Genomic DNA, 22,649 nt, shown 5'->3' with positions numbered 1-22,649 from the left:
TCACTGTGATTTACCCTTGGTGCCCTCGTAGTAGTGGGCCATCTGGAGACCAGCTCGTCGGAAGCCGCACTTGACGTAGAAGCCCTCGTTGGCCTCGCTGCAGTCGAGGATGCTCTTATAACAACCAACCTGCTCAGCGACGTAGTCGAGGGCTTGGATGATTCGGAGACCCAGCTTCTTGCCCTGCTGGTCCTTTGCGACGGCGATATCCTCGATGTGGCCGACGGCGCCAAGGTTGTGGATGCTGCAGGGAGAGTTGGTCAGCTTCCAATGCCAGGTTGGAATGGTGTCAGATTGGCTTACAATTTTCGCTCAACGATGAGAGCGCCAGTTCCGACAACAGGGCGCTCTGCGCGAGTGGTATCCTCAATGATGATGATGTAATAGCTGCCAGCAGCGGCCATCTCGTCGTACTGCTTCGCAAAGTCGGCCTCGCTGATCTCACCAACAGTGGTCAAGACGCGCAGGCAGTCAAGGAAGCCACTGTCAAAGTCGGACTTTCGCAGGGCGCGCAGAGTGTAGCCAGCGGGCAGAGCAGCCTTGACCTCAGGGGAAAGGAGGTTGGCGCTGAAGATGCCTTCTTGAGCCATGGCGGTGTCGATTTGGCGGGGTTTCGCGGGGTCGATCGAAGTGGAAGAAAGGAGGCTGGCAGCGAACGATTCGAGGGATTGCACGACGGATAGGAAGCAATTGTCGAGTAGAAGCGAGGAAACGATGCAAGAAACAATATGCACGCAGGATAAAAGTGTCCTATAAGCTGGCAAAGGTCTGGCGGGGGCTTGATAGGGGGATTATGTCAATCGTATCTATGGATCGCTTACTCCGTATACTATTTCGAGAAGTACGCTGAGTGGCGGTTTCACGCTGACTCCACTTGAGTGCAGCCCGGACCTGAAAGGCACGGCAATCTAAGTGAATCTTTCTTCGGCTTCACTAGATGCAGCGATGTCCAAGATGCGCAAAGCTTCAACAAGTATTTACTTCAACTATGCTTTGAGATTGAAATGACAAGGTTGAAGTGAAGTTGTAAAGTCCGTTCCGTACGCATTCTTTTAGTCTGCTTCACACCCACGTGTTGAATAAACACCAATAAGGTTGACGAGATTGTCTGAACCTGGCCTCGCACTCAAAAAAAGATAGGCGAGAACTTTATGGCAACTCCTCGCACAGCTCTGTCCTCGGTCGCTTCTTGAGGGCCAGCTCCATGTTCAACATTGATACGAAGGACATGTATCACTGCAACATCCATCCCGAGCGAGTCCAATCCGTCAAGCCACACAATCACGAAGGTCACTAGCCACATCGGAAATACCTCGGTTCAACATTCAAAGGAGCCAGCGTGGCGGTTCGACGTCTGTGCTTCTGGCCAGGACGGCCTGGAACCAAGACAAACCAACGACACGTCCCGAATCTCCTTTCAGGCGCAGAAACGCCAAACCTCATTTGTCTCTGACATTCTTGGTTGCGTAGCCTCTTCTCCGTCCCTGCAGCGCGCAACTCTATTGCACGTCTAGCATTCTCTTGCAACTGTATTCAACTCAACTTGGTCAGACTCTACGCTGTCGAGGCAACTAATAATACTCTACCTCTATTTAATATCTTGCAATTCGCTTCCGCGTCATCTCCCGCCCTCAATCACCCTTCACCCGTCCGAACCGAGACTTGATCCGGCCCCTTCCGCACCGATCCTGCACCATCAACAACGCCGAACTTCACGACTTGGCGCCTCATAATCAACAACTGTCGGGCGTTTAGGTGGCATATCCCTCGCCGCCCTTACTTACGCCGCGAACTGCTCGAGAACCGAAGCCGCGCTGGCCGCAGTCCTCCCCTCCCTCGAGCCCATCTTCAACCCCTCATAATACAGTCACGATGGCTGTCGCATCTATCCAAGACCGAACCTCCGAGTTCAAGTCAGTTCTTGCCCAGGCGCAGCGCAAGCAGGCCACCTCCAAAGTCAGCTCTCAGCGCCGGTCTCTGCTGACCGACGCGCAAAAGAATGCCGCCAACGGCAATGCTGACGGCCGGCCGAGGCGATCTGACTTTGCCAGAAAGGCAGCCGAAATTGGCCGTGGCATCTCGGCGACTATGGGCAAGCTGGAAAAGCTAGCACAATGTGAGTTTTTGTCTTATGGGAGGCAGTCGAGACAGTCGTTTGGTGTCTCGTTGCGCGATTGTTTTGATCGCCAAAAGCTAATTTCAGGAAATAGTGGCGAAGCGACGTACCCTCTTCGACGACCGGCCAGTCGAGATCAACGAACTCACCTTCGTCATCAAGCAGGATCTGTCGTCTCTCAACCAGCAGATCGGCGCCTTACAAACACTTTCCAAGAGCCAGCACCCGAAGGCCGACCAGGAGGGCGAGCACAACAAGAACGTCGTATATCTGCTGCAAGGCAAACTGACTGATGTCTCGGTCAACTTCAAAGATGTTCTGGAGGAGAGAACCAAGAATATCCAGGCTTCGCGATCAAGAACGGAAAACTTCATCTCGTCAGTGTCGCAGCATGCACAGCCATCTATCCAACAGTCCGCCTCGCCGCTCTACGGAACACCCGCCCGTAACTCGCCAGCTCCAGGCCAAGACACGCTCTCCCTCAACCCCGTGGGCGACCAGCAATTGTTGATGATGGAGGAGGCCCAACCTACCAACACATACATCCAACAACGAGGAGAGGCGATCGAAGCGATCGAGAAGACGATTAGCGAATTGGGCAGCATCTTTGGACAACTGGCGACCATGGTATCGGAGCAGAGCGAGATGATCCAGCGCATCGATGCCAACACGGAGGATGTAGTGGACAACGTTGAGGGAGCGCAACGAGAGCTTCTCAAGTACTGGTCTCGAGTATCAAGCAACAGATGGCTGATTGCCAAGATGTTTGGTGTGCTGATGGTATTCTTTTTGTAAGTGTTCACATGTTGCCACGAGGGGACGGCTAGGCTTGAGGTCCTAGCCGTGCTTTGGCGGCGGTCCCTGATGATATGATCATTGCTAACATGCCACAGGCTTTGGGTTCTTGTGTCGGGTTAGACATTGGATCATGAAAGAAACAATGACGCACGACGAGAAGAGGCGGGATCGCAAAAAACCAGGGACATGGAGAGGGGAGTTTTTGGCACATCTTTGTTGTAATGGATATCACCGACTGGTGCATTCTCTTTTCTTTTCCATCTGTATGTATGTATAGTTTCCTGTCGTTTCCTTAGAGCTCAGACGAGGACGGCATAGAGAGAGGCAAGAGTCTCGGCGAAGGGCTCTTGGGATACCCAGATTGGGGGTTTCATAATTACTGCTGAATCAGTAGAACAGCAATCTCGTTTCTCCAGCCGCCGAGTGATGTGTCGTGGGTGAAGCTTGGATATCCACCAACCAAGAGCCAGAGGAAGAGTATTTAAACGAGCTCGAGGCCACGAAACGCGGGGTATCCCAGAATGATACTGATTCTGTGACCAACGATCAGTCAGTTAGCGTTTCAACAAGCTCTCCGTCTCTCTCAAAAGCAGAAGTTTGTCAGCCGTTGGGGGCAGAGTGTCCAACAGCCCGGAAGATTGACCGGGGTTCTTACCGACTCGATCCACCTTGTGGCGGCCACTACGAGCATCGTGCGGCGCCAACCAAGTGTGTACCTACATCCAGCATGCAGCAAAAGACGGAAAAGCCTGTGATTCCGCATGGATAAAGCACAAAGAGGAGAGGCATGATGCGTGGCTGCTGCCCCCTCGGACCAACCCCACCCCGAGAACGGGCACGAATTCTCCGTCCACCGACGCCCTCGTACCAGTACATCATGACTCGGCTCCACCAACTGGACCTCGCACACCCCAAACCTGTGTCTTTCTCCTTTGGGGCCCCGCCATGGACCATGAAAAGTGACGGAGCTTGGTGGGGTCCTACTCGACTCGACTCGGATTTGACCCCGCGGATCATCGGAGCAGATTGGGGGGGAAGAAGGGTCATGAGCTTGAGGGAGCGGGATGAGCTACGTGGAAAGCTGGATTGTTCATGATGGGGACGCGATTTATAGCCGCAAGGGTGCCCGCTTCTGTGGGAGCTTCTTTTCTCCCTCTGCTCTTGACTCGATCTCTTCCTTCTTCTTCATCCTTCGTCTTTAGACAACCCCCACTCTCTTCCACCCGCTTCAAGATTCACACAATGGCTCCCACCAGCTTCAAGCTCAACAACGGCCAGGAGATTCCTGCTGTCGGTCTCGGTACGTGTTATTCTTGAGTGGTTCGGCTCTTTGGAAGCTTTGGGCGAGTCAATTGACTGACTCTCGCTCGTCTACAGGCACCTGGCAGTCCGCCCCCGGTCAGGTCGAGGCCGCTGTCACCTTCGCTCTCAAGGATGGCTACAAGATGATCGACTGCGCTTACTGCTACGGCAACGAGGAGGAGGTCGGTGCGGGCCTCAAGGCTGCTTTCGACGCTGGCGTCAAGCGCGAGGACATCTTTATCGTGACCAAGGTCTGGGCTACTTACAACACCCGCTGCGAGCTGGCTCTCGACAAGTCCCTGAAGGCTCTCGGTCTTGACTACGTTGATCTCTTCCTAGTGGTGAGTTGCAATTTTCCCTTGAAAAGAAGAATGTTTGCTGATGAGTGTAGCACTGGCCTCTCCTCCTCAACCCCGAGGGTAACCATGACAAGTTCCCCACCAAGGAGGACGGTTCCCGAGATGTTATCCGATCTTACAACCACGTCGATGGCTGGAAGCAGATGGAGAAGCTTCCCGCTACCGGCAAGACCAAGGGCGTTGGTGTCTGCAACGTAAGCCTTCCTCTCTTTAATTTAACACAGAGCTCGAGACTGACATCCCACTACAGTACAGCAAGCGATACCTTGAAGAGCTTCTGCCTCATGCCACCATCATCCCCGCCGTCAACCAGATCGAGAACCACCCTAGCCTTCCCCAGCAGGAGATTGTCGACTTCTGCAAGGAGAAGGGCATCCACATTGAGGCCTACAGCCCTCTCGGCAGCACTGGCGGTCCCGTCATGACCGCTGAGCCCGTTGTCAAGATTGCCGAGAAGAAGGGTGTCTCTGCCTCTACCATCCTCCTCAGCTACCACGGTGAGTTTCTACATCGATATCAGAGTTACAATTCATAACTAACACGCAACTTTAGTCGCCCGTGGCAGCACCGTCCTCGCCAAGTCCGTCACCCCCGAGCGCATCTCCGCTAACAAGACCATCGTCGACCTCGACGCCGACGACCTGAAGCTCCTCAACGACTACTCGGACGACCTCACAAAGAAGGGTGAGCTGAAGCGATACGTCTACCCTCCCTTCGGTGTCGACTTTGGCTTCCCCGACAAGTCGTGACTTCAAGGACGGCTGTAGGTTTACGATAAAGGGTTAAGAATTGCAGTTTTGGATGAGATTATGAGATAAAAGTGAGATGAAAATCACACAATGTCGTTTATGTAATAGACTAGAGGCCCTATAGAAGCTTCATGAATGAATAAAAACTCTCTTATAAAATCTTGGTTCATAAGATATGTCTTATGCTACAGATGGTATCATTTGTATTTAGTTTGGTAAGCAAAACGGGTATTCAGCATGATGAAGTCCATCCTAAATAAAATTCTCATCATCCAAGTTTTCATCCTTACCTTACTCCCTCGTTAATCATGATATCTTCCGTGTGAGAAGACCTATCTTGGCTGTGAATTGCCCCGCGTTGCTTCATGGCGGGGCTCCGTTGTCGGAAACCAGTTTCCGCCCGATGAACTCGGCCCAGAATCCCGCGGCCTTGTACGAACTGGACCCGAGCTGTTTCATTCTTGTCGGACCCCGAAATCCGAGTATTTAATGCTTTAGATTTCACCTTATAAGCACGTCATGAGTCTTAAGTCCAAGGATGGAGGCTCCTTCATTGGCGATAATTATTCACTTGTATTGTTACCCTGTAGCTTGGATTGGGGGCTACGGAAACAATAGAAGTTGATCATGAAACCCATATCCATTTTGCTAGCAAACTACCCATCCCAAAGACATCATTCATCAACATTCGCCGTTTTCCCCGATTCTATAAACACACCCAAACCTTAACAACTAAATCTACAGCCGGGGAGAGTCCCCGTTGCTCGAAGTATCGACAACCACCTTTATCACAAGGTTTCCGCTCTCGTCCTTGATCTTGCCCGCCATCTTGAAGGCCTCCTCGATGCGGTCCAGGCCCTTGTAGCGCTGGGTCACGAGGCAGCTGATGTCGGGCATACCAGCGGGTGGGTTGTTAAGGAGATCGATGATCTGGCGGTAGGTGTTTGCGTAACGGAAGACGCCGATGAGGTCGACTTCGCGGAGGGAGGCGGCGGACATGGGGAGGGTGAGGATGGGGGTGCCCATGCCGATGATCATGACCTTGCCGCCAGGCTTGGTGGCCTAGTAGAAACGTATTAGTGGGTTGTCAATGGACGAAATAGTAGTCGCGGACTTACATAGATGGCAGTTTGCACACAGGTCTCGACACCAGTGCACTCATAGACAGCCGTGACCTCTCCAACAGCCTCTCCGTTAACTTGAGTCTCCTTGACCATAGCGGCCACCTTCTGAGCATAGGCAAGCTTGTCCTCAATGGTCTGGGGGCGCTCCATGGGGACAACCACGGAAGCGTCAGCGAAGCCGTTGGAGGTAGCAAAGTCAACTCGATCCTTTAGAATATCTGCGATAATGACAGTCTTGGCCTGATCGGCCTTGGCGACGGCGGCCGCGAGGAGACCAACAGCACCAGCGCCGAGAACCAGGACGGTTGAGCCCTTGGGGAGAGCGGCGCGGTCTCGGGCGTGCATAGCGACAGAGAGAGGCTCAACGAGAGCACCGAGATCGAGGGAGACATTTTCGCGCAACCTGAGCTCTTGTTAGAACGACTTTAAGCGATCTAGAAGGAGCGATACCTACTTATGACACCACTTGGCAGGGTGGTTGATCTTCTCTTGGAGAGTTCCCTGGGCATGAGGGTTCGCCTTGGCCGAGCTACGGAACTTCATGCCACGGCAGATGTTGTAACGGCCCTCACCACAGAGCTCACAGGCCTCACAAGGCAGACCAACCTCGAGAGCGACGCGGTCTCCGACGGCGAGGTGGATGACGTCTGAGCCGACAGCGACAACGGTACCGGCGGACTCATGGCCAAGGGTCAAGGGCTCACGGACGATGATGTCGCCGTTGCGGAAGTGGTTGTAGTAGTGAAGATCGGAGCCACAGAGACCGGTGGACTGGACGGCGACCTGGACCTCGTTGCTGGCAGGCTGGGGAAGCTCTCGCTCTTGCTGTACGATGGTTAGCTTGGTAAAGCTTCCCAGATAGCTCAACTTACAATACGGAGATCCTTCTCGCCGTGGAGGACGGAAGCTCTTACACGCTCAGTTGCCATTGTGGAGGATATGTGAGAAGGTGGAGAGATGGGGTGAATGGATGTGAACTACAGGCCAATTGACGAGTTATGAGCACGAGATGGTATCTAGAATGAAATAATAAAGGAAAGAAATTATTGGAGAGGCGCGAATGGAGGTGAGAGGAAGAGCGCGACGTGGGTTAGTTGTAAAAGGGGGGCCGGGGGGGATTCAAGCCGGGTCCGATATTGGAACGAAACCCGAGGGACTTCCAGAGGAGCTCAAGGCAAAAAGTACTAAAAGCACACGACTTTCCAGAAGACGCTCGAATGGTAACAGACGTACTCTGACCGTCACGCTGCCTAGAAAAAATACAATCGCGGGGAGAGGGCCGAGATGGATCTCGCCCGGGTCGGAAAACCCGCCCCACGATGGATGATGGGCCCCGCGGGAGACGTCCCATGACGCCCCATGACGCCTCTCGGCCCCCATGACAGCGAAAGAGAATGGGCAATTTTCAATTCTTGCGGCTTCGAAAGCCGTGTCAGGTACAAGTACATTGACTTAATCAGGGGTGTGTGGAAGCTTTAGATACGACTTGGTTGGCCAGCCATCTTACACTGAAAGCCAGGCACACTCCTCCCCCGCTGACCCAGCTCAAACAAAACCTGACGGAGCTCCTCCCTCCCGCGGGGTGCTCAAGCGCTAATTCTTCGAGCTGGCTAGCGTCCGCTTCAGTTGCCCGGTCCACTGTTCTTGGAGACGGCGTTGGAGAATGGCCTAGAATGGTAATCCTCGCCGGCTCATTGTCCAGAGTAGTTGAGAGGAGGGCAACTTTATCCGTCCTCAACCACAATCTCTACACCAGTTCCTCATGTCACTGACAGAGTAAAGTTCCCTTGTCGAGAGAAAACATGAGTCGGGAGAGTCCAGAGTCATGAGCGTACAGGTACGGGCCGGCCACCCCTCCTTATGGGCTTCATGCGGGGCTTTATACGGCGATATGGCCGGGGCCCGGACTTCTCTCCGGCACCTGCGAATGCGAATGCACGCATTAGCTGCTCCTCTCCAACGAGGGCAGGGGCATTACAATTGACAACGGGCCCATGGCCTGACTCGGCTCGACTTTTACGAGAAAGAATTGGACCATCGAGGCCGAGTTTAAGCCGCTCCAAATGACGCTTTCCGAAGCCGGGGGGGACTGCCCCTCCATCGTCAACCTTCACCCCGCGGGGGGACTTGCCCCTCGTTGAATAAAACAAAAACACCATCCTCTGTCCACCCCGTAACGTAACTTGACATTGCTACGAACTTCACAATGGCTGCTTCATTCTTCTCTCTTGAGGGTCAGACTGCCATCGTAACCGGTGGCACCCGTGGCATTGGCCAGGCCGTCGCAATTGGTCTTGCCGAGGCTGGTGCCGACATCATCCTGGTCCAGGTACGTCATCTCATGAGAACTCTGGGAGAGAGGTGGTGGTGCTGACATGAGGATTGTAGCGGGATACCACTGTCAACTCGACAAAGGAGGCTATCGAGAAGCTGGGCCGAAAGGCCTTCATCTACACTGCCGACCTATCGTCGCAGGAATCTGTTGCTGCGCTCGTGCCCAAGGTCCTTGCCGATGGACACCAAATTCGCATTCTGGTCAACTGCGCCGGTATTCAGCGACGACATCCTTGCGAGGAGTTTCCCGACAGCGACTTCAACGAGGTATGTATCTAACCAGTTCCATTGCCCATTTAGGCAATACTGACACACCCAGGTCATCCAAGTAAACCTCAACTCCGTCTTCACCCTCTGCCGAGACGTCGGCGCCCACATGCTCAAGCTCGAGCCCTCCCCCGTCACCGGCCGCCGCGGCAGCATCATCAACTTTGCCTCGCTGCTCACCTTCCAGGGCGGCTTCACCGTCCCCGCCTACGCCGCATCCAAGGGCGCCGTGGGCCAGATCACAAAGAGCTTCGCCAACGAGTGGACGTCCAAGGGCATCACGGTCAACGCCATCGCCCCCGGCTACATCGCCACAGACATGAACGAGGCTCTGCTGGCGAACCCTGAGCGCCTGGCTAGCATCACCTCGCGCATTCCTGCCGGAAGCTGGGGTTCCCCGGAGGACTTCAAGGGTACGTCGGTGTATCTAGCGAGCAAGGCCAGTGGCTATGTGAGCGGCCACATCTTGGTTGTGGATGGTGGCTGGATGGGCCGGTAAAATGTATAACATGGTGGATGAATACCCAGGACGAAACGAGTATGAATAGAGCATAATATCCTTGACCCTAAATTAAAAACAAGGTGCGTTGATCAATCTTAGAAAGACTGTGAAATGCGCCTCTTGCAAAGTTGTGACTGGGTTGGTCTGACACCAGCGGGATCATGACGGCATGAGGGGGGACCGGGTCTAACCCCAGACGCGTCTGAAAATCCCGAGGGGAAAGGTTATCATCAACTTACACCAAGTACCTATCCCTACGACTTGCGGATGCTAGCCAGGTATTTGCGGTTTCAGGGACCAAAACAAAGCTCGACGCGAGGAGGGAAGGGAGTCAGCCCCAAATCCCGAAGCAAACATGGGGGTTCTAGACGATCCCAAGGTCGGGGCGCGGTTCTCGATTGCGTGCGAGCTGAGCTGAGCTGAACTGATAAGCAGAAGCTGAGAGGCGTCTTGGTTCCTAGTTTTTGCGCCGAAGTCATTGTTTGTTGGGCTGATTATCCCTGTCGGTTCTCCTGTGTCGCGGAACAAGTGCCGCGATCCGTGAAGCTGCACTCGCAATTACCGCAACATCTCAATCATCGAGATGATATGCGGAAGCTGCCTCTATCTGTCTTTTCAAAGTAAACAACTCATGTCAATTTGAGTCGCGAATGTTTTTTTTCTCTGGCATGGACAGTCTTGTAAAGAGATTATCCTGTTTGAGACATCCAGGAACACCCGAGATTGCCGGATGATGGGTGTAGGTACCTGAAATAGCTCCAAATGAAGCCAAGACCAGAACAAACTCTAACGAGGCCGTTGCAACAACCTCTCAGACGCCAAATTCTCCTTGAAGCTGAGATATAATGATTTTGGAAAGAGTAAAGACCGTGCGACGGAAGCCATATAATTTACTCCAGGAGGAGGCTTTGTAAGGTACTTGCACCTTTGCATAAAGACATGGCGCTCTTCGCTGGCAATCACATGCAAATTTGTTTCACATCTCGTCATCTCTTCCCGTCTGAGGCTTTGCTTCTAGAGTATCCTTGTTATTATCCCCATGCCCATGCCACACTCCCAACGACATGCCATGCCCATCCGCCCTTTGCCACGTTCTTATCAACATTCCAGCCGTGTCATTGGTGTTGAGTACGGCAAGGCGGCCACCGTCGTTACAATGTTCTCCTGGCTACTTCGGAGCTTCTCTAAAGCCTCCCCTCGAATCTGTGCCCTCTCTTTTCAGAACTCGGACCCTTGAATGCCAGCCTCTTTAATGAGCTTTTGAGACCTAAATAATAGTCTCCGACGTTTCCTTGAGTCCAGTTTCCACTCTCGCTCCATGCTCTCTCCGAAAGAGCCTCGATCCTCATCACCATGGACAGCGAGAGCATCATGTCCGACGCCGAGGCTGTACCTCCACCGCAGCCGGGCCGCACTCTTCTGCCCTCTCCGGTTGCTCAAGCTGTCAGTCTCGCAACGCGTTCGACATGCTTAGCCATCCGACTCAGCTCGACCGCTGGCTCTTACGGCCTCGGTGCCGCAAAGGTCACTACCCTATCCTCCCTGGAACTCGCTCGCAGCATGGTCGAAACCGTACTGGGCCGTGCTGGAAGAGAAACCCTTGCGCGATCCCGAAGCGACTTGGCTGCTGCTGAAGCCGAGTCCATCATTGAACGAAGTCTCGAGAACCTTCACCATGCCATGTCCCAGGCCGTCTTCTGGACGAGCGCTGGCTTCCACTTGACTAGTACAACCTTTTCCATGGCTTCCGGAGTCTCGCAACTAATCTTGTCGTCACTTGATCAATTATTTGGGTCTACTGATTCATCTCGAGCCATTGCCAGCATCATTACCTTGATCCGACGCGAGTTCACAGACACTTCTATTGGAGTTGAAGGAGAGACCGTTGGTGTCATGGACCTTGTCCTTGGCTTGTGCGCATTGGCATACCTACAGCGATGGTGCTGGAAGATGGTTGATGAGGACAAGCGTCGGCAAGAGTGCGAAGAAGTTATTTGGGATGTTGTTGTCCTCAACGATGGCGAAAGGATCGATATCCAAGACCGTGCCCCTCGAAGCCCTCTCCGACCAAAGTCCACAACGCCGCCTTCACGAGGTAACAGCCCTAGCATGTTGCGAAGGGAGGTGGTAGAAGTGTCCCAGGCAGCCCCGGCTGACGACGAAGAAGCAGTGGTATGCCGACTCAAGGATGAAATGGTTAAACTACTCCCTGCCGACACCTCCGTCACTATTTCGAATTCCGTCACTTCAACACAGACAATCACAATTGATGTCAATGGGCCCAACCCCTTCCCCCTACCTACGCTACCTGGCGCAGAGATCATCGAGACCAATGCATCACGCCCCCAAGGGGGCAGTCGCCTCAGTCAACTATCAGATGGGCCAGCTGAAGCCTCAAGTTACCGCGTCGTCTACAAGCTTGAAAGGTCTAGGACCGGAGACGCTTCGTTCAAGAGCTGTGAAGAGCCTCCAAGCTCTCCACCTGTAATCGAGCTACCGGATGACACCCCTCAAGAAGATGTACCGCCAAATCCACCACCAAAGCCGGCCAAGAAGACAAGGTCACCTGGAACCAAGTCTCCCCCGCCACGATGCTCGAGGGTCTCCAAGACTCTCAATGAGCAATCGTCTCGAAGCTCCTCGCAAGCAACCGTTAGACCTCGAAGCACCGCAGCTGCTCGAGACGAAAAGGGAAGACCATCACGGGCGAATTCTCCTGCGACGCCACCAACTTCACCAACAGAACCCCAGAAACCCTCCAGTACGCAACGCGAGGCAAACCAGAAGAGGCCTCGGGCACCCATCAATGCAGCTAACACCCGCAATAAATCCAGCGGTTCCCGAGAGACTCTTGCAACATCCAGGAAGGTTCTGCCCAAGAGGAAGTCTGACTCGTCGACCAGTAGTAGCCAGACATCGGAGAAGAAAAGTGGTCTGAGACAAGTCCTTCGAGAAGGAAGTCAATCACTCTCCAACATTTGGCACAAGGACACTCCTTCAAACGACAGCAAGCCAAGACCTCGATCAAGAACCTCGACTATCACAAAGCCCAACAACATCAAGTCAATCACCAGCCCTCCCTCCTCGGTAGAGCAGCGGCGCATTGAAAAGGCAGAGATGATCCCGCGGAACTCTTCTCGTGCGAGTTATGTTTCCATCCACGAGCGTCGACGCGACTCCATGATCTCTCAAACAGACACATACTCCATCCAATCAACCAACCCAGGTTCAAACCACTCGCCCAGTGTGTCTTTGAGTGGGATTACGTTTGACTCTTCCTGGGCAAAGAGCTCTCAGCAGGCCGGTCTCCTTGAGCCACCTCAGTTCAGTCACCATCGGGTGCTTCGGAAGGCCCCAAGCCTATATAGTCTGGCTTCGAATGACTCCCAGTCATCTTTGGTTCTGTCCTACTACTATCAAAAGAGCGCCTACACGGCGTCGGATGCGTTGGGCGGCCTTCGGCGCGACGGCATGGTCGACGGCACATTCCCTCAAGCCCATGTTCTTCGCAACATCACAAGATACATGCGGTTCTCGTCTGCTTCTTATGGTTCTGCATTCTTGAAGTTTATGGGAATATCCAAAGAAATGCCTCTCCTGAGAGCTTGGGACAGCACCCACGCAGATGTCCGACACTTTGTCCATCATACCGAGTCGGATACCCACAGTATCCTCCTGGCCTCGTTTGTCGACCCTCAGGGTGGAACAGACTCGAGCGGCTCAACCGGGACAGGCGTGCCCCTTGTGCACTACATCTCGTTGGACCACGATGCCAAGGCAGTCGTCCTTGCTTGTCGTGGAACCCTAGGGTTTGAAGATGTCTTGGCTGACATGACCTGTGATTACGATGTCCTCACCTGGCGTGGACGAGGTCACAAGGTACACAAGGGTGTCCATGCCTCTGCTCGCCGGCTGCTGTACGGAGGTGACAGGCGTGTTTTGTTTACCCTTCGGGAAGCATTGCTCGAGTTCCCAGATTATGGGCTTGTGCTTTGCGGGCACTCGCTGGGAGGCGCAGTAACAGCATTGCTTGGAGTAATGCTCTCAGAACCAAATCCCACTGGCACTGGCTTTGTCACTGCGACTGATGCTCCAGACAGATCGGTTGGTGATCAAAAGTCTGATGGACTCCTCCCCATCCACTCTACTCTGCCACCGAGGCGCCCAATTCATGTCTATGCATATGGACCTCCTGGCACAATGTCGGCCTCTCTCCGTAAACGTACCCGTGGCCTTATCACTACTATCGTCCATGGAAACGACATTGTACCCTATCTGTCGCTTGGTGCGCTACACGACTTCCAAGCAGTTGCACTTGCTTTCAAGAATGACCAGCAACAGGCCAAGGCCGAGATTCGTCAGCGAATATGGCAGGCCTTCCAAACAGGGATAGCAGACAAGTGGTATGGTGGGTTGCCTTCGGTTCCCTCGGGGGATACATCTAAATGGGGGTATTCTGTCTTGCAAGGCCTGAGAGCAGGGATGACGAACCGAAAGCTGGTGCCACCAGGAGAGGTGTTCACCATTGAGAGCCAACGGGTTTTGAGACGCGATGCCTTTCTCCTTCTGGAGGAAGATAACATTGGTAAGCCGGCGCAGAGGATTGTGCTCAAGTACGTCAGGGACGTCGAGGCGCGCTTCAGGGAGATGAGGTTTGGGACGAGCATGTTGGTTGACCACAATCCAGCCAAGTATGAGGAGGCTTTGAACAAGCTTCGCCTCGGAATTGCAGAGTAACGTTGATGACTGATACCCAGGGGAGTATAGCCATGATGGTTAGAGTATTAGCTTTGGCCATAGATGTACAATAGTGTTGGTTTTGGATAATTTATAACGAGTAGGATGACTGGGTTAAAATAGGAATGGATCTTTACATTTTATCGCATTGGCTTTTCTCATACACAACGTGTACAACTACTGACTTAATCCGCCGTCGTGGTAATTATCTTGCCCTCATCGTCATAAAAGATCTCCTTCACCTTCACAGACCGAAGGTGATCCACGCCCTTGCTCAGTTCACAGTCGTGATGGAACAAATACGTCTTGCCCTTGAACTCGACAATGGAATGGTGCGTCGTCCATCCCAAAACAGGCTCCAGGATACGCCCGCCATAGGTGAATGGTCCAAGGGGAGACTTGCCCGTGGCGAAGCAGAGGAAGTGGGTGTCACCGGTAGAGTAGGAGAAGTAGTAAGTGTCACCTCTCTTGTGTACCCACGCAGCCTCAAAGAAGCGACGGTCGTGGTCATTGCCTAGAATCGGCTTACCCGTCTCTGGTGCGAGGATGGTGATCTCTTGAACCTCGCCTTCGAACTGGTGCATGTCTTCGGTGAGCTTGCCGACCCTTGGTCCCTGGGCGATCACCCCTTCACCGCTGACTTCCTTGGGGCCCTGCCATTCTGGGTCAAATATGTCGTTGCCCTTTTGGTAGCACTGGAGCTGTCCGCCCCAGAGACCGCCAAAGTAGAGGTACGCCTGACCGTCATCGTCGACGAAGGACGCTGGGTCGATGCTGTAACTCCCCTTGATAGGTTCAGGATCCGGCGTGAACGGGCCCTCTGGCTTATCCCCGACCGCAACGCCGAGACGAAAGATGCCCTCCTTGTCCCTGGCGGGGAAGTACAGGTAATACTTGCCGTTCTTCTCGGCGGCGTCGGGGGCCCAGAGTTGCTTGGAGACCCAAGGGACGTCCTCCATCTTTAGGACCACGCCGTGGTCGGTGACCTCACCAGGGGGTGAGAGGCTGTCAGTGCTGAATACATGGTAGTCGGCCATGTCGTACTGGTCGCCATTGTCGTTGAACTTGATGTCTGTCTCGCGGTCGTGCGAGGGGTAGATGTAGACCCTGCCATTGAAGACGTGGGCCGAGGGATCAGCGGTATAAATGTTTGTAATGAGGGGCGCCATGTTGACAAGTTTCAGAAGAAGGCGTGTATAAACAAGAGTTTGATGTGTTTGGATATAAGTCGTGCGATGTGAAGCTTGGGAGGTGGCTCAATATATGATGTGAGACCCCGCGTATACTTGCAAGGTCCATGTGAAGCTCTACCCCAGACAAATCTTGCAATTTATCCAGAAGTACCCCCCAATTTACCCGCTTCTTCCTCTCAGTCGCCTAATAGTAGTGCAGGCAAATTGTCTTGGGACCTTTCAAGGTGGGTTCATGTGGTCGGGATGCCGGCTCGGTAATCCGGTGGGCGGGGTTCACGGCGCGGAGTCGAAATTCGGCGACGACACCGCGTTGGAGCTGTAACACCCGAGTGGACGGTCCATGCCATATCCATTCGATGAAAGACGACTTTTGACAAGACAGCCTTGATGGTGGGGATGCCAAGACTCACAAGACCTCGATGGGTATTTCTCCAGGGTAAATAGCATTGTCGGCTGTGACATCTGGTGACATCTGGTGACATCCAAGAGGGCCAGCCTTGGACTTGAGGTGTGCTTGTTCCATGTGACGGTTGTGCGTGATGGTGTAGATGAAAGCCTTGAGGCTCGCCGTGCTTTTGAGACCTTCAATAAGTCGGCTGGGAGGACAGGACAGGTCGTTCAAATCTGCTCCACGAGGCATTAATGTGCGAGATGTAACGCCTGTTTGTCCTGCAGGGCAAGCCACAGAGCGCCCAGAGCCTTGTATCCCTCTTCGATGCTGTAATTCGGCCTCATGGATCTAGAAGTCTTGGATGCCCGTCTCGCCCCGTCTTGGTTGTTGGGCTGTCCCTGACGCCTCATCGTCAACCCAGCTCGGCTCTTCATCATCGAACCAGGCGTCTTGGGCATCCTGCCTGATCATAGTGTCGAGGTCTTCATCCCCATCGATGGGGTGATAATCTATGTCTTCGTCGAGACCATGGACGAATCGCTCTTCCAGAAATGCATGCCACAGCTGTAGACCATGAGCCTTGTCGGTTGCTGGCTTTTCCCACGGGTGCTCGAGGTCGCCTTCAGAGTTATCTATGCCGTTCGGTGTGCGCCCTGACCCATTTGACTCTTTCAACTTGGATAGCTTGGACTCTCCTCGTTGTAGGTCAGCCTCGAGGGTCCTGCCATAGCCCTTCACCTTGCCCTCGGCTTCACGCTCCGAGGCTGTCTGAAACCGCTTCACTAGGCGTTCATAGAGAACGGGATCTAGTCGCAGGTCAGCTTTCAGGTTAGATGAGGCGGATTGAATGGAATACCTGCTAGTTCATGCTCTATACTCTCAAAGTAGGATGGGTGTCGTGCCAAATGCTCACGCCGCCGATTCTGCGCCTGGATTTGCGCAAGCCGCCTTGGAGATTTGGGCCCACGTGGAATTGGCTTGTCGAGGGCCTCCTCGCTTTGAGGCAGTATAGGATGAAGGATCGGTGCCATTTTGAAAGGATTAATGGGCGCGGACTAGAACGATTGATGAAGGGTGAGAGTTGGATATCCTGGCCTCTGGTAATTGATGATTGGACATGTTGAGTTTACAAAAAGGTTAAGGGCTGCTTCATAAGCTGACATAATTATAGGCACTCTCTTCTCATAAGCCTAGTCATAAATCATCTAATATTTATGTCAGATGGCTAGAATGTGTGTTCTTTTTTGTGAGCCAGTGTCTGCACAGTGGAGATCCCCCGCCAAAGCTTGATTTCGTCACCCATCATGTTTCAATACTGCTTGATGATCTCTTCCTTTGCCACTACCAATATTGGCATCGATTTCAACTCGATTAACCGTTAGCAGCATCATGTGCCTCTCCTGTGGATGCCCGAACTAGTGCCAGCATGCATGGTGCCAGAAAGGATGCTCACACCTTGCCAAAGCCTATCACTTTCGCCCGCATTGGGGCAGCAACACTGACATGAAATCCAGGCAAACAACACACAACAAACGCGCAGGCGGTAGACGCGGTGGCATGTGAAGAGGCGCGCCGCAGCGCATGTGAGATGTGACAGCGTCAAGGTGGATTCTTCAGAAGCCTCAGCTGAACAGACAGGATCAAACACATCCCAATCCGATCGAAACGGGGCTTAAAGACCCAAAGAACCGGATCGCCGGGGTTCCGTTGTGAGGGATTGGGGCTTGATTGATCATCTTTGACAGTCCGGGTGAGGCGACAGAAGAGCACGTCGACGACCCAACTTGGATGACCCCTGTCGGATGGAGACGCTCGGGAGGGCGTTGAATGGGCAGAATAGGCTCGGATGGATGCAATGAGCTGTGCATTGTACAGCTCCAGGGCCGCGCTGGCTCGGCTTTAAATTACCACACCAGAAGCATGCGTGCGCAATCGCGGGCTATCGATGTTCGACAGCCCAAAGCTGGACGAGGGGAGCATCACGGTGACCAACTTCTGGGCGACGCCGTATTTTCCCCCTCCTCATCTTCTTTTTTCCATGTCATCATCGCCATCTTCTTGCTTCTCCCTCATTCCGGTTTCTGGACTCCTTTTTTGTTTACCGTCTATTTCTCTCCTTAATCATCATATGTGACATCAGCCTCATTTCTGATACCCTGTCCGAGGGACCTTGGTCATCGTCGATGTTGCGAAGCTACTGACCGGCTGGCCACGCACCCTGCGGCCTTCATTCTTTTCATCTTTTCTTTCTTGTGTTCCATTTTTCGCACGCCTTTCCTTTCGAGCGGATCTCTCGTCATCTGTGAGCGATTGGTATCCCCTCTTCCTTGTCTCACCCGCCCTGCCATACCACCTGGAGCTCCAGCTCCAGCTTGAGCTCCACGCCTCGGCCGTGTCCTGCCAGCTCAGCAAGCCCATGCCGTCCTGATGGGGGCTACCGACATTGCCTCGCGCCTCAGAGCCAAGTTCACAAAGCGAAGGCACTCGACTGCTGGCTCGCTTGCATCGTCAGCTCAGAGCTTCACCGACACAACATCATCGCACGGCAGCCGCCCCTTCTGGGATCGGGATCGAGCTCGCCAGGGGTCTGGCGCTGAAGGGGACCGCTCCTCTCGTCGGGCCGTCAGCCATTCTCGAGGTACCGCGAGCACAAGGCGTGAAACGACATCAACGCCCGATGGCTCCCAACAACAAGATGAGAGTGAAGAGGTTGAGGTTTGCCCAAAAAGTTCAAATATAGCAAACTTAATCGCGGCGGCGGACAGCTCCTCGGAGTCAGCGGTTCCACCGGCTCTTGACCATTCCACAGCGCCAGACACAGCGACCAGTTCAGTGCTGAAACAACCGGCCTCGCCTGAAGACCACCAGAGCCTCGGCGACTCGCCGCTAACAACCGTCGCTAGCTCCAGTGACCAGCCTCTGCCGAGAAACGATCTGCAAGGCTCCTCACATCCACCGCAACCTCGTCCGCCGCGCTTGACTTCTCCTTCGTTCAAGCCATTAGATTCTTCGTCGCCCTCATCGTCGCCATCTCGACCGCGTCAGGCCAGCTCGAACCTCGGCCGCATCCACGAAGACGCAACCTCCGCGTCACCAGTGTCTCCAACGGCCCACCCAAAGTCGGTCCCTGACCTTGACTTGGACACTGGTGCTGAAGTTGCCCGACACCATGACGACGAGCCGTTGAGTCCCGATCAAGCCGCCGCACCCTCCTCCCCCAAGTCCGCCGCCTTTGCGCCCCTGACGCCGGCGCTACCTTCGACTTTTGCCCTGTCCCCTGGGCTCCCCCCGACCGCGGCTCCGTCGATACCGGGTTCGCCAGCACCACGGCCTGCCCCGCCGCCGCGACGACAGAGCTTGCTGTCCAACCGTCAAACGACCTTGATCAAGACGCTCCTCCATAACCAGCCTTCGACGAATGAGCTGGTCGGTGACAATTCCACGCTCATACCTATTGACGCCAACATGGTGACCCGCAAGATCTGGGTCAAGCGGCCTAATGCCTCGGCCACGCTCGTTACCGTCAACGAGGACGATCTCGTCGACGATGTTCGCGACATGATTCTACGAAAATATGCAAACTCGCTCGGACGGACCTTTGATTCTCCCGATCTGAACATTCGCATCTGCCCTCGAGACCAACACCAAGAACGATTCCTCAGCCCTGAGGAGCCTATGGGCCGAACACTTGATGCATACTATCCTGGCGGCCAGAGTGTCGAAGAGGCACTGATTATTGACATTCCCCGGCGCCAACCCAAGGCCTCGCCTCGCCCTGCTGGACCTGCTTATATTGGGAATATCTACTATAGTGAAGATGGTCGGCCTACAGAGACCAGTGAGGGGTACTTCCCCATTGTTGGCGCCCATGCAGGTGCCGTATCTTCACCACATCCTCCAGCGCCTACCCAGTCGCAATCTAATACACAAGCACCGCACTCTATCGCTGTGCTTGGTACCGGCCACATCCCTCCCATTCCATCCCCTGGAGGTACTCGACGCGGATATCCACCTCAGCGCCCAAGAGGAGTCCGAACTCACACATCGTCCCCGACAATTCTAGCTAATGGCTCGTCCACGTCATTGACCGCCGCTGCCACCGTGAATCACGCGAATCATGGTACGCAACATTTTAATCCGAGACTACCGCACTCGCGAACTCATTCAAACTCGTCAGATGCCCCTGGCATGCCTCCAGCCGCCCCTCCTCTACCGACGCCGCCCGCTCCCGAGCCAACACCAGTCCGTTCCGCAAGTCCTCCGCCCGCGATCTCGTCGCCTCGACTTCCGAATAGCCGTCCTAAGAAGAGCAAGAAGGCCGAGCATCCGAACCTACCTCCGGGTATGCTCAATGGCGGGGTACCTCCTATCAATGTTCTCATTGTCGAAGACAACCCAATCAACTTGAAGCTTCTGGAGGCCTTTGTCAAGCGGCTGAAGGTGAGGTGGTCATCGGCCATGAATGGGCGAGACGCTGTCAAGAAGTGGAGAAGCGGCGGATTCCATCTGGTTCTGATGGACATTCAACTCCCTGTCATGAACGGCCTGGATGCGACTCGGGAAATTCGACGATTAGAGCGAGTCAACTCGATCGGCGTGTTCTCTTCTACTCCTAATAGTAGTAGCGTCCCCGAAGAGAATCCCGACGAGCTCAAAGATCAGGATCGACTTGAAAACACGACTCTTTTCAAGAGCCCCGTCATTATTGTAGCTTTGACTGCTAGCTCCCTTCAAAGCGACAGACACGAGGCTTTGGCGGCCGGTTGCAACGACTTCTTGACCAAGGTATGCTCCAGTACACTCTTTACACATTGGATCTCTTACTGATTGATCGGTAGCCTGTTAATTTCGTTTGGCTTGAGAGGAAAGTCATGGAATGGGGTTGCATGCAAGCCTTGATCGACTTTGACGGTTGGCGCAAGTGGAAGGAGCTTTCTCAAGAAGCCGAGAAGGACGAAGCCGCCAAGAAGGCGGCAGCAGTAGCAGCCAAGGCCAAGTCGAAAAAAAATCGGCTGTCGAGCTCTAAGGCGAGCTGATGGCCTTCCGCTTGATCGTTATCAAGCCCCTGAGTAAATACGCTGAACAGGGACAGAAACCGAGGCATATACACCTAACGCTAATACGCTGGTTGGATAGATGTTCTTCTGGATGACTTGCTTAGCCTTGATTTGTCTGGATTAATGTCTTGCATTATGTGGTTGTCGGGATTGGATAGCTGGGAGTTGTGGTAATGGTTGGCGCTTGCATGACGGCTCAGGTAACAGATACACACGAATACCAATTTCTTTCAATGTCAATACTTTTTATTAAACATTAAACTTGATACAGTGAACTTGGAAGCCGTGAGATAACTTGACCAATGTTCAACGATGGAGACTTGTCGTTGAGACATCACAATGCTCATCTTGAGCTTGATGGAGCTCCCCTCTCAATTGGGTGGGTCCATGGAACGCTGGGGGCTGGTTATTCGGATATTAGTAATTCCGCAGACCTGAAAAATTGCTGCTACTCGACAATGCACACCCCAACCTCAATCAACCCAGCTTCTCTGAACTTCCACCCAACCAATTCTAATCAATTGGTTCCGGGTCGCATGTAATGCAGCTCGTGGTCAGAGACTTCTCGAAGCCGCTATAGTCATGCCTCCCAGAGTATGCGGCGCGTCGGTGCCGCTGGCTGGCCTCGATGCCGCCGCCTCACTCACCTCGAGGACCGCCGCGCCATTTGTCCGGACCTTTTCGACGACACCATGCCGCGAGAAGATGAGCAAGGGCCGCATGATGATGTTTGAGTGGCTCAACTCGAGCAACGGCAGGAACCTGGCGGAATCCAACGGCTCTCCCAACTACCTCGGTCCCTACCAAGACCAGCCTTTTCCCCTCAACCCTCTCTTCCGAAGTCAGCCTGTGTTGGACGATCAGACTCGGGAGCTCATCTACGACAAGGTGTTGCGTCGGGGAGAGTCGCTCAAGGCTGTGTCTGCTGAGATGCACGTCGACGTGAGGAGAGTTGCTGCCGTGGTGCGGTTGAAGGAGGTGGAGAAGCAATGGGTGACAGAAGTGAGTACTTTTTTCTAATTTCATTTGCTTGCTGTGATGAGACTACACAAAAATTTTCGATTAGTCTTGAAGACATTCCAATGGTTAGACACTTGTATATCCTGATAGCAACACCATTACCTCGCTTGTATCGCACTACTTGTATTGGCACCAAGCTAACACATTCAAAAGGGCAAGGAACTAGCTACCCCCTACGCCAAGGCTGTCATGAAGATGCTCCCCAAGACATCCTTCCGAGAAGGCGAGGAGAACGAGCCTCACGAACCCATTAACGAGATCCACGTCCACAACCTCACCATGCAACAGCTCTTCCAACCCGTTTCCGAATCCCGACACTTTACCCGAGAAGACGCCGCAAAGGCCTTCCACGACAAGATGCTCTCTGCTGACAAGCGATCGCCTCAGCCTGAGCTGATTGACATGGAGCGGGAAGTGTTCAAGGGTGCTGACCGTGCGGAGAGCCTGAAGAAGTTCCAGGAAGCCACACAGGCAGAAGAGGACAAGGTTGCCCAGAAGATCATGGAGCAGCGCCAGCGCGAGGAGTCACGGACGAGGAGGGTAAAGACTGACCGGTACGAGTTCCGGTTTAAGGAGATCAACGTCGACGATGTTGGACGTGACGGCCGGTCGAGGAGAGGAACTGGCTGGCGGTACGGTGCGCCGCACGAGGACCGCAAGCGCGGATTGGTCAAGATTCCCACATCTGTTCCTTGAAGTG

The 22,649-nt window shown here is 53.8% G+C and overlaps 10 protein-coding genes across 10 annotated transcripts; 6 read left to right on the top strand and 4 right to left on the bottom strand.

The window, feature by feature from the left end:
- Nucleotides 1–590, bottom strand: LRP88_04682 (acyl-CoA N-acyltransferase; the record flags this gene model as incomplete). The annotated part of the gene is made up of 2 exons (XM_083241253.1): nt 1–244; nt 304–590. The coding sequence occupies 2 exons, from the start codon at nt 588–590 to the stop codon at nt 1–3; spliced, it is 531 nt and encodes a 176-aa protein (XP_083102401.1).
- A 1,282-nt stretch (nt 591–1,872) lies between these two features.
- Nucleotides 1,873–2,911, top strand: LRP88_04681 (t-SNARE syntaxin; the record flags this gene model as incomplete). The annotated part of the gene is made up of 2 exons (XM_083241252.1): nt 1,873–2,116; nt 2,211–2,911. 2 exons carry the CDS (start codon nt 1,873–1,875, stop codon nt 2,909–2,911), a joined length of 945 nt encoding a protein of 314 aa, XP_083102400.1.
- Nucleotides 2,912–4,156: 1,245 nt separating this feature from the next.
- On the top strand, nt 4,157–5,324 carry LRP88_04680 (putative glycerol dehydrogenase; the record flags this gene model as incomplete). Its single annotated transcript, XM_083241251.1, has 5 exons — nt 4,157–4,214; nt 4,292–4,557; nt 4,608–4,769; nt 4,826–5,076; nt 5,141–5,324. The coding sequence occupies 5 exons, from the start codon at nt 4,157–4,159 to the stop codon at nt 5,322–5,324; spliced, it is 921 nt and encodes a 306-aa protein (XP_083102399.1).
- Nucleotides 5,325–6,062: 738 nt separating this feature from the next.
- On the bottom strand, nt 6,063–7,377 carry LRP88_04679 (chaperonin 10-like protein; the record flags this gene model as incomplete). Its single annotated transcript, XM_083241250.1, has 4 exons — nt 6,063–6,386; nt 6,443–6,851; nt 6,903–7,273; nt 7,321–7,377. 4 exons carry the CDS (start codon nt 7,375–7,377, stop codon nt 6,063–6,065), a joined length of 1,161 nt encoding a protein of 386 aa, XP_083102398.1.
- Nucleotides 7,378–8,654: 1,277 nt separating this feature from the next.
- LRP88_04678 (uncharacterized protein) lies at nt 8,655–9,548 on the top strand (the record flags this gene model as incomplete). Its single annotated transcript, XM_083241249.1, has 3 exons — nt 8,655–8,777; nt 8,837–9,049; nt 9,102–9,548. The coding sequence occupies 3 exons, from the start codon at nt 8,655–8,657 to the stop codon at nt 9,546–9,548; spliced, it is 783 nt and encodes a 260-aa protein (XP_083102397.1).
- Nucleotides 9,549–10,922: 1,374 nt separating this feature from the next.
- On the top strand, nt 10,923–14,288 carry LRP88_04677 (lipase family protein; the record flags this gene model as incomplete). The annotated part of the gene is made up of 1 exon (XM_083241248.1): nt 10,923–14,288. The coding sequence occupies one exon, from the start codon at nt 10,923–10,925 to the stop codon at nt 14,286–14,288; it is 3,366 nt and encodes a 1,121-aa protein (XP_083102396.1).
- A 185-nt stretch (nt 14,289–14,473) lies between these two features.
- LRP88_04676 (glycosyl hydrolase) lies at nt 14,474–15,457 on the bottom strand (the record flags this gene model as incomplete). The annotated part of the gene is made up of 1 exon (XM_083241247.1): nt 14,474–15,457. One exon carries the CDS (start codon nt 15,455–15,457, stop codon nt 14,474–14,476), a length of 984 nt encoding a protein of 327 aa, XP_083102395.1.
- A 763-nt stretch (nt 15,458–16,220) lies between these two features.
- Nucleotides 16,221–16,903, bottom strand: LRP88_04675 (uncharacterized protein; the record flags this gene model as incomplete). The annotated part of the gene is made up of 2 exons (XM_083241246.1): nt 16,221–16,678; nt 16,729–16,903. 2 exons carry the CDS (start codon nt 16,901–16,903, stop codon nt 16,221–16,223), a joined length of 633 nt encoding a protein of 210 aa, XP_083102394.1.
- Nucleotides 16,904–18,299: 1,396 nt separating this feature from the next.
- LRP88_04674 (response regulator) lies at nt 18,300–20,908 on the top strand (the record flags this gene model as incomplete). The annotated part of the gene is made up of 2 exons (XM_083241245.1): nt 18,300–20,657; nt 20,711–20,908. 2 exons carry the CDS (start codon nt 18,300–18,302, stop codon nt 20,906–20,908), a joined length of 2,556 nt encoding a protein of 851 aa, XP_083102393.1.
- Nucleotides 20,909–21,511: 603 nt separating this feature from the next.
- On the top strand, nt 21,512–22,645 carry LRP88_04673 (mitochondrial 37S ribosomal protein mS45; the record flags this gene model as incomplete). The annotated part of the gene is made up of 2 exons (XM_083241244.1): nt 21,512–21,931; nt 22,103–22,645. The coding sequence occupies 2 exons, from the start codon at nt 21,512–21,514 to the stop codon at nt 22,643–22,645; spliced, it is 963 nt and encodes a 320-aa protein (XP_083102392.1).
- Nucleotides 22,646–22,649: the final 4 nt, after the last annotated feature.

Source organism: Fusarium phalaenopsidis (genome assembly GCF_050370095.1).
Source record: "Fusarium phalaenopsidis strain FUZ10S chromosome Unknown contig_32292, whole genome shotgun sequence".
Taxonomy (NCBI): Eukaryota; Fungi; Ascomycota; class Sordariomycetes; order Hypocreales; family Nectriaceae; genus Fusarium; species Fusarium phalaenopsidis.
This window is presented reverse-complemented; position numbering and strand designations above follow the sequence as displayed.